The sequence below is a fragment of the Solanum pennellii genome, chromosome 8 (assembly GCF_001406875.1).
Source record: "Solanum pennellii chromosome 8, SPENNV200".
Lineage (NCBI taxonomy): Eukaryota > Viridiplantae > Streptophyta > Magnoliopsida > Solanales > Solanaceae > Solanum > Solanum pennellii.
The window spans coordinates 70,200,610-70,216,603 of record NC_028644.1 but is presented as its reverse complement, the minus strand read 5'-3'; the positions used below and the strand labels follow the sequence as shown (position 1 = coordinate 70,216,603).

The following is a 15,994-nucleotide window of genomic DNA, read 5'->3' as shown; positions in this document are numbered from 1 at the left end:
ACAAGTCAAAAGGAAACACCAAGGCTCAACTAGGAGCATGTATACAAACAATTCACTTCATTGACACTGTTAGGTAGTTTGATAAAGAATGAAGTAAAACCAAAATACGTACACCAAACAGTTGCTCTAAAATAAAATGGAACAAGCTAAGTACATATTTTATTTTTACCAGTCCACTTCTTTCTAGCATTTTCAATTGCCTCCTCTCTCATTCTCAAGAGTTCACGACAAGATTGTTGATACTGCATATCAATGGCATCAAGTTCCGACTTCAGATCGTGCAATTGATTTTTGTCATTTGCCCCGTCGATAAGAGAGTTAGAACTGAAATCATTAGATATGACATTCAGCAAGCTATCAGAGGAGATCCCTGAAGTTTTGGTGGTACAATCACTCATTACAGCATCACCTAGACTCCCCTTACTGTTGCTTTGAGTGTGGACATTGATATTATCTGACTCATTGCCAAGAGACCTTAAAATGTTGTTATACTCCACATCTGAGGTTGATGCTATCCCTTGATTCAAAGATGTAATGCCTTCACAGACAATAGGATCTTCTATTATCAAAGTTGAATCATCGGATAAGTTATTCACTGCAGACGAACTCCCAAAAGAATATTTCTGGATTGTTGAGAGTTTGAAAATGAAGTCGGTAATCAATTCAGCTATTGTTGCCACATCGTCATTCAACAACTCAAGCTCCTCTGCCATCTCACTAGCTATTGACATCACAGTGTCAGCATCAATACAATATACAAAGTGCACATGCCTGATCCGACCTGTTAAAAATAGAGAAAAGAGTCAAACATTTGCTTGCAAATACTCCATGTATTATTCTGTAAGAATGATCAAATACCAGTCAATTCAGCTATTCGCAGTGAAAAAACAATTGAACGATCATCATGCTTGTCACCTTGTAACCTAAATTCGTTTCTCCCATTTCGTCTCACGATTTCTAGATTAGAAAAATGAGGAGATGCAGTCTTGCTTTCTATGGACATGCCACTGTATATCTTTTGTGCAAGGTCTACATCCATGAAAATCGACTTTGGCAAGCTTTGTGCTTCAGGCACAAAATTTGTGGGCTGCAAATGATCACATACGGGGTTTTTCAAGCTCTCAGATGAAAGAAACGGGTCTTCCAAAAGTTCAGCTGCACTCAATCTTACTGATACTGGGGCCAAACATTTCTCGACAAATTGTTTTACATGAGGATCTGCTACTTTTGCTAAAGACGCTGGCTTTATTCCCTGAAATCAAATATTTTCCTTAGCATTGCAATTATTTTCAAGTAAAATAAAGTAACAGTAAAAGCCCAAAACAACTAAAACTCACTGACGTGACTTTCTTATAAATTTGTGCTTGATTTCTACACTCATTATATGGATATTCACATGTTATTAGCTCCAAGATGCACATGCCAAAAGAATAAATGTCAACAAGTTCATTATATTCTTCATCATATAGCTCAGGCGCCATAAATTCAGGGGTACCTGATAAAGAGAAAACACAAAGAATGGCAAGAGGGGTTAACAATTAGTTTTGATGGAGACAAAACAGTAAGTCTAAGTCAAATAACTACCAATAACACTTCGAACAGTAGGTTGCTCCATAATTGTCGCCAATCCAAGATCTCCAAGTTTAACTTCTCCATGGTTTCCATTGATGAATATATTGTCACATTTCAAGTCTCTATGTATAACCGGTGGATTGTGACTATGGAGATAATGTAAACCTTGGAGAATTTGTCTAGCCCAATGTTTAATGGCTTTTGTGTCAACCGTCTTATGCTTTGTCCGGTAGCTAAGAGGGAGACAACGCAAAAGATGTAAGAAAAAAAAGATCTGGAGGTTGCATGAAAGATAAATAAGAAGGGCAAATATGAAAGAAATGTAGTACTCACTGCCTTAAGCTTCCTGAACTAAATAATTCGGTGATCATATTAATACTTTTGTTCACATCGTCCACCCATGAAGTATATAATTTTATAATGTTCTCATTCTTCAACATTTTCAACAAGTGAACCTCAGAATATGTTCTCTCCAAATGTTCAGGCGACTGCAAAGCATCATCTATGCAAATTTGATTCCAGGCAACTTCTATTCCATCAATATTGTCAAATGCCTTATAGCTACATATGAAGAGATTTGAAAATCGCTAAAAACTTGAAAATGAATAATGATGATGAGGTAAGACTTAAAACGCAAAAAATAAAAGGAGATGGGTGTCGGAGCCATACACAGTCTTAAATGCTCCACTTCCCAAGATTTCACTATACTGGAGGAAGAGAAACAAAAAGAAGGTGACAATACCACCAAAACCCACAAAATTACACAAATGAAACAGAAACAAAATTAATATCATATGATAACCAATCACAATCATGTCTCAAAATTAAATTTTGAGTTTATAATATCATTGACAATCTTTCTTCCTTTTATAAAGATTTTGAAGCTTTTTCTGACCTAAAGTAAACACTTCATGAACCTCTCAACTCTCTTCATAGGTGCTTGAAGAACCCTTTGCAGAAAGGCAAGCATAAGGAATAACAATAGCAATACACTCACCCTTCGTGTTTTTTTAATGACCATGCGTGACTGTCCACCAAGGCTAAGACAAATGGAAGAATCACCTAGTTATTTTATCTAACAAGTGCTTCTGAATTTATCTCATCTTTTAAGAATTTTATTTTTGCTTTGTTGATTAATAAACCTTACAGTGCTTTATAGCAATATCACATTTGGGGTTCTCCATTCTTAGAGAGATTCAACTTCCTCACGTGTGCGCAAGCAAGCTTGCAAATAATTCATGCGATCACTCTACGTTATTTATTAAACCGGTTTATGCTTGTAGCTACCCCAGGGGGAATATGTGTAATAGCCCCACAGGGAACTCCTGAAATCTCAACCACTTCATTGACGACTACACCACTCCCTTGAATGCAATACGCTCACCCTTTGTATGGGATAAGCCCTTTTTAACAAGACTCACTTTCAAATCAAATGATACAACTACCACAATTTTCTAGCATTAACTTATAAAATGAAATGAACAAAAGTACAACAAGCAGGACCTACAGTTGAGTTATCAGATAATCCTAAAAACAGAAACTTGGCAAATATACATAGAGAAGAGAAAAAACAGAAATTACCCGAATATATCTCTCGTCTGGTGATACTTCAACAATTTCAGGTTCATCTAATTTCACTTTTTCAAACCAAGAACAGGCAGAATTCATCTCTCCACACCCAGAAACAAAAAAAAGAAAAAACACAAAAAAAAGAAGTAAACCTAGAGAAGAAGAAAATTAATGAAATCAAAGAAAAGGTTCAGAAAATGCTTCACAGGCGACAGAATAGGAATCAATAACTCTTCCAAATCGGAATTGGAATTGGAAAAGCTCAGCTTTCAGCAAAATTAAACCGGAAAAATTGAGAACCCCCATTTGAAGAATTCAACTGATAAACAATTCGAACACAGTATTGAAACGCATATAGCTAGCTAGACTAATTAGGGCAAACAAATCTCAAAATCCCTAAAAAATCATAGTTTGTTAATAGAGAATTTAGGGGAATGGAGAAGAGAGAAGCAGCTGGAAAAATGGCAGTTTTTGAGTTAAAGGGTTAATAATTTGTCAACTTCAGATAATCAACTTGCTAATCGCCGTTGATTTAACATCTAATTAGCCACGTATTACAATCTTAAACGTAATTAGTGTGTAAAATTATTTTTATGGCACTTTTGAACAACAGAGTTTCGTGGTGTAGTTGGTTATCACGTCAGTCTAACACACTCCGGTTCGAGTCCGGGCGAAGCCATTTTTGTACTTTTTTGTTTCTCCAAGCTTTGCCTGCTTGTGTCTTAGACTAATCTCATTGCTACTTTCGAGTTAACTTTCAGGCATCATCAATTCCATCAGCAGCAAAGTTGTTTTTGCCAAATCGGGCGCTTGTTTTGATATATAATCAATCAATTTCAATTGGTATTCTTTTCAACAATAACTTACATGTACTTGTTGGATGGTTTGTTCTCATTCTTAGTTGTTAGATTTGAGTAACATTTCTCGGTGATTTTCACTCCAAGACAGACAAATCTATGTTCGACATATACTTACCCTGTTTACATAAACCAGACATATGTGATTGGTTGGTCTTAACATTTCGGTATGCAATCAAAAGTTGGCACCTGAATCCATTTGCAATCTGGAGTTCCATGTGAATATGACGATAATCTGCTAGATTAAGTGATCATTGATTTACAGCCAATTACAATTGAACTATATATGTATTCAATTATCTATTAACAGAAACTTAACGTTAAAGCAGTAACTAGGGTACAATACACAAAAGTGCATCTAATTGAATTCATTGCCCAATTCTAATTGACATACAACCATTTTCAACAAAAGTTATTAACTCTAGCACAAGACAGCAATCGTTCTCATGAGTTCAACTCAACAAAAAGGCTGGCCTGAGGGTGTAATCCAGCATCTTTCAACGACAGAGCGAGCTTCTCTGAGCCATAGACTGTACGAGGGAAGTTGGACACGAGACTGTATTTTTCAACCTCTAGGCATCCAAGAGAATCAACATAGTCATACAGAGATTGTATAGTTGTACTACATTGAAATCTTCTCTCTTTGCGCTCACCAGTAGGAAACCTTACCAAAACCTGCAGGATACAACAAAACCAACAAAGAATTTAATCATCTGAAAATTTGCAATTTCTACTGCATTTAATATGTGTATTTTACTCGCAAGTTTTCTCGTTGCTTACTCAAAACCAATAGAAACAACCTTGTATCTAGCATTATGACATAGACTGATGCACGTTTAAATAAAAGAAACAAGAACAAGATGATTACTTGAGTAACATCGGGACCCTTTGCAGGTTCAGGGCCCAGTGACTGTAATTTCTCCTCACGCATTTTAGCCAATGCAGCTTCTCTTTCAGCAGCTTCACGAGCTGCTCTTTCACGAGCCTCTTCTTCCTCCTTTCTTTTCCTTTCAGCTTCAGCAGCTTCCCTTTCCTGCCGCTCTTGCTCTTCTTGCCTCTGACGCTCTCTAGCCTGGTATAGGATGAACAGTTCAGCAGCACACAAATTACTTTGTACCCTTTCTCAAAATTGAACTGCTAAAGCCTATTTTAAAACCTAAAACTACATACCTGATCAGCCTCTAGTGCAGCATGATAAGCAGCATCCTGCTCCTCTCTTAGTCTAATATTATTTCTCCTTTCTTCTGCTTCAAGCCTGGCAGAAACAAGCACAGGTGCACTTTCCTCGAGCACCCTTTGAAGTGCAGTAAGCAGTTCATCAGGAGATTTTGGCCCTTCAACCTGCAAAGTGCTCATCAGAGATCAGACTATGATGTACAAAAAGCCATCAAAGTAAAGGAGAGGTCAATGAAGCAGCTTTAATAGAAAAAGGCAGGCCCTTAAGTTCGCTTCTACACTAGACATTAGATAGTATCTGGTATGAATTTGCAGTTCTGTTGGTATATAACAAGGAAAATAGAACTTTAATTAGCTTTTCACAACAAAAGGCACAAGCCTCAATATCTAGCTTATGGTAGATAGCTAAGAAGGATTAAGACAAAAGAAAGGACAGATCTAACTCAAAACCGCAGAAAAATCTGCATGTGATATGTACCCACTGAATGACAAAACATTTCCTATTAAATCAAATCGACTAGGCCAAACAATGAAGCACAAAATTAAACAGGACCAAAAGCTAACCGGTGCTAATCAATGTAAGGTCTTCTAAGATAGTTGCTAGAGACAGAAAGAGATATCCCCAGACCACACTGCAAAGGGGTGTTTAGTTTCAAAACTATAGCTTCTAACATCATGAACATGTACTGAGAACAGAAGACAAGGAGGCAAAAGAAACTGAGCTTGCAAGAAACAGTGACACGTAAAAGAGAATTAGGGGTTGACCCAAAAAAAGGAAGAGAATTGAGGATAATGTTGTCTGCAAGAGGTAATCAGCCTCCTCTAAAGACAATAATATTATTCATACCAATGCACACTCTTTTAACTTAACAAAAAATATTAGAACATTGTTCCAAAATAATGATTTTTTTGTGACAGTTACTTTTCCCTTTTCTTTAAGGTTCAAGTTTGTAGAAGCCAGCAGATACTAACCAGATTACTGCTTTATACATATATGCCCTGATCTTTTCGACTTTTTTTTAAGAATGGAACAGCCCTGATTTTTATTTCTTTTATAAGTATACGTGCACTGATATCTATGCAGGAAGCGCAAGGTTTGACTCTGGGTAGGAAAAAGGTGACATAGAGTCATAGGATCAGCCACATTTCTCTCTATATGATCCAAGGTTATAATTAAGCAACAAAAAGAGGGACATAACATCCATAAGCCATCAACATATCTAAATCTCAGATATCATCTTAGATGAGCATACAACTATATACACCCAAGACACACTATAAGTCTACATAATTTGAAAGAAACTTCCAGATACTTACTAGTATAACAGTATGACGAAGTTAAAAGAAATAGCCAGAAAAACCTACTTGGAGTAGATAAGCAATCATATCATCTTATATCCCATAATCAATTTGATCCTCTTGAATTAACAAACGTTGCTAACAAAAAGTCTCTCATTTCCTCATATGTACTTCATTATTAGTGACATAAGAAACAGCTGATATGCATTGTGTGTAAGCAAATACATCCTACGCTTCTAGCCAATCCATTAGTCTAAGAAACAGAACAAAGTTCAGGCCTGACGATAGAGGCTTGAGTGCTTGACAAACTCAAGAGCATCTCATGCAAAATTAGGTAGGTCAACAAACTACTTAATGTCATCATTTCTTTGTCCCAGTCCAATATTGTCGACCAAAGTCCTTAAATAAAGTCATGCAATCCATAAAAAAATCATATTTTCACATGCATTGTCTTCTGATATGTCATATGGGTTCTTCTATACAGGGTTAACCAATATAAAAGACTGTTAACAAGTTATAGAGGACTCTATCACACTAAAAAGCTACAGATGCTTGAACTTGTGGAAGGAATAGCTTCAATGATTTACTTCTCAAGCAATCCCAAGTTTATCCAGATGATTCTGCTGACTGCTTTTGAGTTAGTGATCCCTGTACAGTCTAGAATTTATAGTTTCCAACACGTAATATAAAGCTAGTCTCTAACTAAATAAAGCAACTTCTAGTTCTGGCTTTAGTATTTGCATGTACTTCAACCAAAATAGAACTGCACCATATTATACAGCAATATAAAAGAAAACACACATATAACTTTTTGTTTACCAGCTGAAGCAGAGCAATCCTTTGGTTTGTCGCAGCCATTACAACAGCACAAAAAGGAAACCTTGATGCCTTCAAGCTATTACTCATCTTGAAACCCTCACTAGCTCTAATACTCCCGCCCCAAGCAACAAAATTCTCATTGATAAATGCTACCAATGCTTCATTACACAAAGTCCTTTCACAAAACATAGGGGTATCTGGATGCTCAGGCGAATGTAAATACACAAAAAGCAGCTTAAACTCATGCCTAGACCTCTGCAAAGCATCCATAAAACCTTCAGCAATAAAACTCGGCCTAATACTCCCAAAATCCCTATCAAAACCATCCACGAAACTCATTGCCTCCGCTGCTGATGCAGATACAGATACCAAAGGTGAAGAGGATTCACTATTTCGCCCCAAATTAAAACCGATCATTCTCAACGAATACGAAAGTACACCACCTGCCGCCCATACACCCAACCCCACAGCACCTGAAATCAATCCTAGACTACCGGAAATGATGGATAAGGGGAGAGTAATAATCTTCCAAGCTAATCCCGGCGGTCCGCCGCTGCCACCGGCAACGAGTCCAGTTTCTGCCGGTGGTTGATTCGTGCTCGTTGGTGGTGTATCGGAGGTGGTGGGTTCGGATGCATACTCAGTAGCAGGATGGTGATTTTGCGAGGTGAAAACAGAGATCGCCAGTTCGAGATCCCAGCCATGGGCGGCGAGGATCTCAGTGCACAAATCGGCGTCTTCCACCCCGGTGATCGCTTGAAAATACGCTATCTTATCAGCTACATCACCCATTTTCTCCGATTCCTCTACAAGTTTCCGGTGAAAGTTTTTGCTTGTTATGTGTTCATTAAGAATTTTCCGATGATTGCTCTCTAACTGTTCGATGAAACGACAATAAAAGAAAATGGACTGGGTTTTATCAGTTCATTGATTCTAATTTATAGCCAGAAATGGGCTCTGACTAACTCGAAATTACAAATCTACCATTTCACAAGACTGCAATTTATAGTATTTGATTTTTACTTTTACCAAACATTTAAATATTAAATTGATTTAATTTAGCTGTAATGACTAGTCAAATTTACAAATATAACAAGTCAAAGTTTGAGAGTTAATCTCACTAGCGACAACTACTCCATTATTCATTATTAACTTTGACACCAATTTTGAAGGAGCAATATAGAGAACGACAATCATACTACGATATGCTCCCTTGAATAATGAGTTTAATATAACTATAGTTAACAAAGACACACAAAATCATAAATTATCTTTTCATTTGTATACAAACTAAACAAAGTAATAAGGTAGATAAGTAGATTATCTCTTTTCCATATAAGCTTTTGCTTTTCTTCTCTTGAATTGTTTCAGTGGCCAATGAAAAAGTTCCAAAGAGAAAGTGAATAAAATAATTCAGGCAATTATACAAAGTCAAAACTCAGTGATCAGAACTTAACATCTTTACAAGCAACTGATCTTGTGTTTTCTGCTGCAGCTTGTCATGCATAAGGAACAGACAGTTATTCAACCTCCTTAATCAGAGGCTTGCCCTCACTCTGTACTTTCGTCATTTTTGGAACACTTGTTTTACTCCCTATGAATTCCACTAGTCGGCTCTTCTCTGCCTCGACAATGGCTGCTATGGAAGACCATGCTTCTTTTGGCTGCTCGTGAGCCCAACACATGATAAAATAAACCTTCCTTTCTGCAGACTTGAGCTTCGTTTTCATTTCAGAACTTTTGGACTTGCGGTACTTCTCTGACTTCAAATCCTTCTCTGCGTGTTGGATTAGTCTCCTTAGATCACAAAGCAGGCAAACTACGGCTGGAGTATCAAGATGAAGAAGGGTTATTGTGTCGTTGATTAGCCCCAATGCGAATTGCAGGCCCCCCGTGTGTCTGAAGGCTGATGAGCATGTTTGCTCCATGCAGTGGGATAGAGCTTCCAGGACTGTCTCTGGCTGCCCCCCTTGACCAAGAACAGAAGAGACGCTCAACAAAACTGTGGCTGATCCTATGGGATCTGATTGCCAGTCACCATTGTAGAGGCGAAGAGTAAAGCAATAACTGTACATGATGTCAACAAGGTGAACAGCCAGTAAAGGGGATGGCCCAGCTGCACTGAGCTTTCTAACTGAGGGTAATGGAGAGTCGGGGCCAAGTGGAATGTCGTGCAAAGGGTCACTTCCTATTCTGTCTTCCGAAGACACAGCTGTATCCTCCTTCACAAGTGGCTGGACCAGTTGAGTTCCATCCTGACCAAGAGATATGTACTTGGCAGAAGGCTTCGACCACCATGGCTCCCAGGGCTTAATCAATTTGCTCAACTCACCTGAGGCAACAGCCCTTTGGAAATGTTTCTTTTCTTCAGCAGATAAATCTTCAAAACTTATCTGGTTTCCTGCATACAAAAGGAAGCCACCACAACAACCCACCCGCAAAAAAAAGAAGAAGAAATTAGCTTGAAGGGAACCCAAAGAACCAAGAGGAGAAAACATAGCATCAAAATCTGAAATTTCAGGAACATACCAGATAGAACTTTTTGAATTGTTTCCTCAGACAACGGGGAATCTGATGTAACAAGATCAATAAGGGAAAGTTATGATTAAGAATTACAGCGATAAAAAACGCAAGTCATGTTGTCCTCTATAATGCATGTAACGTCAGTTCAATAATTTCATTAGTTTCGTGAAAGGTAATGTGAGTATAAGATTCATTCGTACAACCAGATTGCAAAGCAACAGGATTGATGATACAAGGATACAGCAAGAATCCACTGAACAAAATTTGTTGAGCAAATCAAACATCCTTATTGTGAAGTACAAGAAAAGTTGTATCAATGAATTATTTTTAAAAAAATTGAAGAAAACAAAAACAAGATTCATATTACTCCTTTTTACACGATAATTAATGAAATGTGATTCTGTGGAAACGCATCAAGCAGGAATGGATTCATTATTGCAGACAACAAAGCAATGCTTACCATCTTCATCCATGATGTCTGCTTCATCTTCTGAGTGGAATCGTTTAAGTATGTCTAGCATTTTCTGCTTACTTCCATCATTTGGTTGCACATGCTGTAGTTCCTCCATGACATTCTCTCTCATAAAGGATTCGGTGCAACGAAGACTATGAGACTGCCACCAATATCATTAAGAAAAATCAGGGACGATGGTTCAATAGATTCTTCACAATATATGGGACTTAAGCCATCACATGCTAACAATAACAACTTTCGGCATAGGTAGATTTCAGAAGAAAAAAAAAGGAAGTGCAAAAGATCATAGTTTCCAGCTTCACTTAGAAGGAGCCATTTTTCACTTACCTTGTAACAAGGCAGAGAGCAATAACGGCTATTACATCGAGGGCAGGTATACTGCGAAAATTGCTTTTGACAACTGCACAAAAAGTAAGCATTGCTGTTATTATAGCCACTCACAAATTTTGATAGACAAACAACTTGCTAAGAAGAAATTATCAGATTTTCAATTTCCCCATTATATTGAATAAGCAAGGGAAAAAATACGATAGGAATCAGTGCATACACAATTTTTCTTTTGGTCTTTCCAAGATTACCTCAGAAAACCTTAAGCTCATGCATATTTTTTGCTAGCTTTTTGGCGCAAACTGGTTATCATAAATGATGTAGATTCCATGATTGGTAGAATGTAAAATAGGCAGGTCACAATAGTAAATGATAATGAAGTCAACATATTCGTCTTAGTGAAAACTTCTCATATGCTCAGAATGTAGAATAGGAAGAAACTAAAGAATAGATGAACGATGTAGGTGAAACTTCCATGTTCATGAGTTCAATTCCAGGAATTGATCCCCTTTCACCTGAAATAATGTTTCAACCTTCACATATCCAACAGTGAAGGAAAAAATATTTGCCTCAATACCATAGGAGGAAAGTATTAGGTTTCTATTTTGGATCTTTAAGGGAGACAACGGAATACCCCAAACAATGAGGATTTAACTTGAAATTGTACAGTATCGTGTTCAATTTTCAGATGGACTCTTCATCAATAAAAAAAATCAGATGGACTATTCTCTAACGTGTCTGATAGTCACTTTGATCCCTCAAACATTAAGCCTACCTGTGTCCATAATTGTGCAAGCATAGTACATTTATAAGATAGGCATCATATAGCCGCTCCTAAATCCCAAATATGGTGGTTACGCAAACAAAGTGACCAAAGTACACCAAATTCTGGTCAACTTTGTCTAAAGTTCATGTATAACAATCCATCTTTTGATTTCATTGTCATGAAAGAACTACAATCATTTCTCTATATCAACATGCAAATAGAAAAAAAAAAAAAAACTGTGACAAATCACAAATGGCATAACCCACAAATCAAAACTCTCAACACAAGCTAAATGTCAGGAAGATGCAAAGAAGGCTCCAACAAATCAATCAATCAACTATCCTCAACCCCAAATAAGTTGGGGTCATCTATATGAATTCTCTTTCTAAAAAAGAATTCACTTCAAAATTCAGACCTCGACATCCTATTGCCATGCTATTTCACGATTAATATTCCGCTCTATTCGTCCATTTCATTCAAAAAAAAAAAAAAGTCAACCTAGTGCACAAAGCATCCTGTGTTCACACTAGCCACACCTAAAGAGTGGAGTGTAATGAAAGCAAACTACACTAACTCAAGCATGCGTTGCTAAGTCCATTTAGTTGTAAGTTACTTCTAGTTTCTAATTTGAGCATGACAAGCCAAAAAAAACAATATTGATAACATCCCAATTGAGTGTTTAAGCAGAAAACTCAAAAACTTGCTGAAGAACTGAAAAATTGAATCAACGAAAGAAACCAATAAAGCATAAAAGAACTAATATATTGAAATTAAAGCTAAAAAATTAACAATACTTACACCCGACATATTATACGAGACGACGAGTTCAGCTCAGACGAACTTGAAACTCCCTCCGATGTTATAATTTCGTCGGCCATGGCAAAAAGTAAAGCAATTAATTAAGAGAAAAAGATCAAAACCTTGAAAGCTGTAGCTTTTTTACTTGAGGAAAAAAAAATTCCAACAATCTCTCTAGAAAACCCGCGAAGGCTTTTTTTGTTTTTCATAGACGATGAACTTCCTTTTTCTTTCTCGGAGCTCCAGTGGGTACCTGAATGGGCTCAAAGGTATTGGGCCAAAGTTCACAATTTTAAGACGCTTTAGGGAAAATTGTATATAATGACAAATTGATAAATCAAATTAAATGTTATAACCATACTTTGATTTAATTGTGTCGTGTAGCAAACTGTTTGTCAGGCACGTCTCTTCCTTAAGCTCTCGCTCACCACTCTTCCTCTCTCATTCCATCTCTCGCTTGCTCCCTCTCACTTTTATACAGACACAAGTGTATAAAATGTGTTTGTGTTTGTATAAAGCGAGAAAAAATTGTATATATTTATATATATATGTTATCCTCTCTCCTCTCTCCCAGATCTCTCTCAACACCCTCGCCTCTATCGCTTATACAAACAGAAACGAAATGTATAAATTGCGTTTCTGTTTGCATAAAGCGAGAGAAAAATTGTATATACACATGCAAATACATATATCTCCGTCCTATACACTTTTAATTATACAATATAAATATTCCCCAGCCCAATTTTCTTTTGTCTTTCTCTCTTTCTCGTTTTATACATACATAAATTATACAATTGATTTGTATACAACTGCTTTCTTTTGTATATGTATAGCGAATTATACAATTTGTTTCATTCTATATGTATAGCAAATTATATATATTAATGTTTGCTATTGAACGCAATTATGCAAACTTTGCTATAGCATACAAATATGAATTTTGTGTTTGCTATATGTGAAAGTTGCCTGTTTGGCCATAGATTTCCTAATGAGGAAAATTTTGGCAAATAGTGTTTCTCCATACAATTTGTCATTATTTGATAAATATTTTTGGCAAACATCCAAATTCCCAAATACTAGTTTCTTTTAGTATTTGGGTCAAATCTCATTACTTGGGATATTTTGAAAATTAAAATTTTACCCTAACCTTTTATCTATTACTAAAAACACCCTATATAGTAGTGTTTGTGTTGTATTATATAATTTATTAGGTGAACACCAAACTAGTAAGGATATGATTATTGAAAAAAATGATGAAAATTCAGCTCAGGATAACAAATTCATATGTTTGTTTACTTCACGATGTATGGAATGGTGAAATTCCACCCAAATAATATTTTAAAATCTGTGGTCAAACACTAGGCAGAAGAGACATTCAAACCTTGTCTAAAAGGTCCATACATCAATAGGACCTCATTGGTAAGTGCTACAAGAATTAGACATTGAAATAAAGTAGAAACTATATCAAATGGACAATTAGGAAATTTGATATATTAGTATAGCAAGAGCTAGCAATTGGTAACCTGAACATAGCAATACATATGAAATCAACAGTAAGGTTCTGCTAGTTTATGATATTCTTGATGACTGGTTTTTCTGTTTGATTATGATATCAGCATCCTCAAGTTTGAATTTTGCCAATTTTGATAATTCTTCAACACCATCAACAACCCCTTCGATCCTCGTGGCAATTTCGATCACTAAAGAAGCAAATGTTGCAGTTGGTATGATTTCAACAAGAGGGATAACATTAGTACTACTGGTTCTTATAACTGGCTTTTCTTGATCATTCTTTGGCTGTATAAAAAGTAATCCTGAAAGTTGTTCCATCAGAGTTTCTAGTTCTTGAATCGCGTTACTCTTTTCTTGTAGTAAGATATCCATCCTGGAGGATTTTCTCATTGTTTTCATGTTTAAAGCTAACTCTTTCAGTATCTCACTTGTACTTGAACTTACTTGTTGGCAAGTGTTAGTAAGCTGATTCTTTAACAACTCAGAAGCCTATAACACAATGAAAATTTTCGCCTTTTAGTCAGTTAAAGAGTAGTATAATTTTTTAGTCGAATTAAGAATTTAACTGACCTGATCTTTTTGATTGATGCAGCTTGTTAGTGCCTCAATGCAACAGGCACAACTACGCATTGACGCGCTGATCTTAAGGTATTTTCCCCATGGATGTTGAAAGTTGAAAAGTCCATGAGCAGGTTCCCATCTAGCAAAGTTGGCCTAGCAGATAATTCCATGTTATATCAGTAAAATTTGAAGTTGTTTTGAGGTTATTTGGATCAATTTTGAAGCAAAAAATGAGTCGGTGCCACAAATCCTGAAAACATGCACTACCTTTGGAAGATCTGACACTCACCCAACGGTATTTTAAAGAGTCCGAGTAACATAGCTTATATTGATATTGGCAAAAACTTACCATTGTCTCTTCAGAGGCCTTTGAATTCAACACACACTTGAAAGCTAGCATTTTTTTAGTATTTGTTCTTGTGTCTTCACTGTCACTAAAAAATTCAGCTACACAACCTAAAAGGACAATTGAGGATCAACTTTAAAAACAATATATGATGAAATTTTGTTACTGATATCCAAATTTTAGGCAAGAAAATACTTACAATCTAAGGACTCTGCTAGCTTTTCCAAGTTACTAATGACAAGTTTATGGAGCTCTTCACCAGCCCATATGGGAAATATGAGAATGCTTGTAATAACACACAAGGAAGCACCGATGATGATCGTTGATACTCTCTCGTGAGCCATGTTCAACAAATTTGCAACGCGATATCCAGATATTGAAACCAATGTGAAAGTCAGGATGAAGATCATAGTGCCATAATCAAACCGTGCTTTCACTGCAGGAATGAACCTTGTGAAAGTTGCTGCTGAGGCTAAATCGAGTGAAGAAAGAAAAAAGTTAGTAACAGATAATCCAGGTCCTATATGTACAAAGATCACTCACCTAATATGAAAATTATCATCCCTAGGTAGCTCGGACTCTTAAAAAAGGTGGATTTGTGCATGTCAGATCCTCACAAAGTAGAGCGGTAGTATTTTTGGAGAGTCCAAACAACATAGTCATATCCTATATGCAAAAAGTAATCTTTATTTACAAACATCACTCACCTAATATGAAAATAGAAACTCCCATAATTATAGGCTCAAATCTTAAGCCTGATTGATTAGCAATCCAATGGATCCCTATTGCAAGAAATCCAGCACAAAAAGTACCAGTAGCTCTGTTTAAGCATTTGTATAGTGTTGCTCCTGCAATTTTCTTATAACTCTTAGCCTAAAAAAAAGTGTAAAAAATTAGTTTTCTTTTTTCAAACTACTTACTACTTACCCACAGTGTACTCAAAAACCACAACAACAGTCATAACAGCCCACATTGCAGTTCCTCCAACACCATTATACAAAGGTCTCATATAATAAAACAACGATACAACGCATAGAGCTATTCCAACTTTAAGACAATGGATCACCTTTCTTGGTTCATTCTTTCCTATGTTCCATGATTTCTCCAGAAATCTCATGACTATCAAGATCAAATTTTTCAAGAACCGTTTGAATGAAAGATACATTGTTGTAACTAGGCTTGATTCTGGTGCCAAATTTTCGGACGAGCCATCAGCCATCCTGATCCTCCATTCTGCACTATTGATGGCATTCATGTTAATGCAATATAGAAAAACAAACAAGTGTACATGGACAAAATATTGTGATGTTACTTCTTTATATAAAGATGTAAAACTTTGGCCACAGAATTAATTTAAGGATATTCAAATACTATTGGAGTAGGTCATGCATGAC

At 36.4% G+C, this 15,994-nt stretch overlaps 3 protein-coding genes and 1 pseudogene across 4 annotated transcripts; all 4 read right to left on the bottom strand.

Moving 5' to 3' along the window:
* Positions 1–40: 40 nt before the first annotated feature.
* On the bottom strand, positions 41–3,644 carry LOC107028475 (probable serine/threonine-protein kinase WNK10). Of its 2 annotated transcripts, XM_015229550.2 has the most exons (7): positions 3,154–3,615; positions 2,242–2,279; positions 1,906–2,133; positions 1,585–1,805; positions 1,338–1,495; positions 859–1,252; positions 41–781 (listed from the first exon to the last, which is right to left on the bottom strand). In XM_015229550.2, the coding sequence occupies exons 1-7, from the start codon at positions 3,238–3,240 to the stop codon at positions 147–149; spliced, it is 1,761 nt and encodes a 586-aa protein (XP_015085036.1). In that variant the 5' UTR covers positions 3,241–3,615; the 3' UTR covers positions 41–146. The 2 variants fall into 2 exon arrangements, with proteins under 2 accessions (XP_015085036.1, XP_015085038.1); XM_015229552.1 differs by lacking the exon at positions 2,242–2,279 and having other exon boundaries at positions 3,154–3,644.
* Positions 3,645–4,218: 574 nt separating this feature from the next.
* On the bottom strand, positions 4,219–8,210 carry LOC107029089 (plant UBX domain-containing protein 10-like). Its single transcript, XM_015230398.2, has 4 exons — positions 7,293–8,210; positions 5,169–5,339; positions 4,867–5,070; positions 4,219–4,673 (listed from the first exon to the last, which is right to left on the bottom strand). Exons 1-4 carry the CDS (start codon positions 8,082–8,084, stop codon positions 4,443–4,445), a joined length of 1,398 nt encoding a protein of 465 aa, XP_015085884.1. The 5' UTR covers positions 8,085–8,210; the 3' UTR covers positions 4,219–4,442.
* A 385-nt stretch (positions 8,211–8,595) lies between these two features.
* LOC107027291 (zinc finger HIT domain-containing protein 2) lies at positions 8,596–12,408 on the bottom strand. Its single transcript, XM_015228467.2, has 5 exons — positions 12,182–12,408; positions 10,618–10,690; positions 10,276–10,429; positions 9,822–9,863; positions 8,596–9,693 (listed from the first exon to the last, which is right to left on the bottom strand). The coding sequence occupies exons 1-5, from the start codon at positions 12,259–12,261 to the stop codon at positions 8,813–8,815; spliced, it is 1,230 nt and encodes a 409-aa protein (XP_015083953.1). The 5' UTR covers positions 12,262–12,408; the 3' UTR covers positions 8,596–8,812.
* A 1,337-nt stretch (positions 12,409–13,745) lies between these two features.
* On the bottom strand, positions 13,746–15,855 carry LOC107028209 (annotated as a pseudogene).
* Positions 15,856–15,994: the final 139 nt, after the last annotated feature.

What these genes read in the sequence shown, in the direction of transcription:
- LOC107027291 (XM_015228467.2), bottom strand. Translation starts at nt 12,261, where the DNA reads ATGGCCGACGAAATTATAACATCGGAGGGAGTTTCAAGTTCGTCTGAG. An exon ending in GCTCTCTGCCTTGTTACAAG is followed by an intron (nt 10,430 to 10,617) that starts GTAAGTGAAAAA and finishes TATTGGTGGCAG; the next exon opens with TCTCATAGTCTTCGTTGCAC. An exon ending in AATTCAAAAAGTTCTATCTG is followed by an intron (nt 9,694 to 9,821) that starts GTATGTTCCTGA and finishes TTTTGTATGCAG; the next exon opens with GAAACCAGATAAGTTTTGAA.
- LOC107029089 (XM_015230398.2), bottom strand. Translation starts at nt 8,084, where the DNA reads ATGGGTGATGTAGCTGATAAGATAGCGTATTTTCAAGCGATCACCGGG. An exon ending in GGATTGCTCTGCTTCAGCTG is followed by an intron (nt 5,340 to 7,292) that starts GTAAACAAAAAG and finishes AGCACTTTGCAG; the next exon opens with GTTGAAGGGCCAAAATCTCC. An exon ending in CTGCACTAGAGGCTGATCAG is followed by an intron (nt 5,071 to 5,168) that starts GTATGTAGTTTT and finishes ATCCTATACCAG; the next exon opens with GCTAGAGAGCGTCAGAGGCA.
- LOC107028475 (XM_015229550.2), bottom strand. Translation starts at nt 3,240, where the DNA reads ATGAATTCTGCCTGTTCTTGGTTTGAAAAAGTGAAATTAGATGAACCT. An exon ending in CAGACGAGAGATATATTCGG is followed by an intron (nt 2,280 to 3,153) that starts GTAATTTCTGTT and finishes CTCTTCCTCCAG; the next exon opens with TATAGTGAAATCTTGGGAAG. An exon ending in AGTGGAGCATTTAAGACTGT is followed by an intron (nt 2,134 to 2,241) that starts GTATGGCTCCGA and finishes CTTCATATGTAG; the next exon opens with CTATAAGGCATTTGACAATA.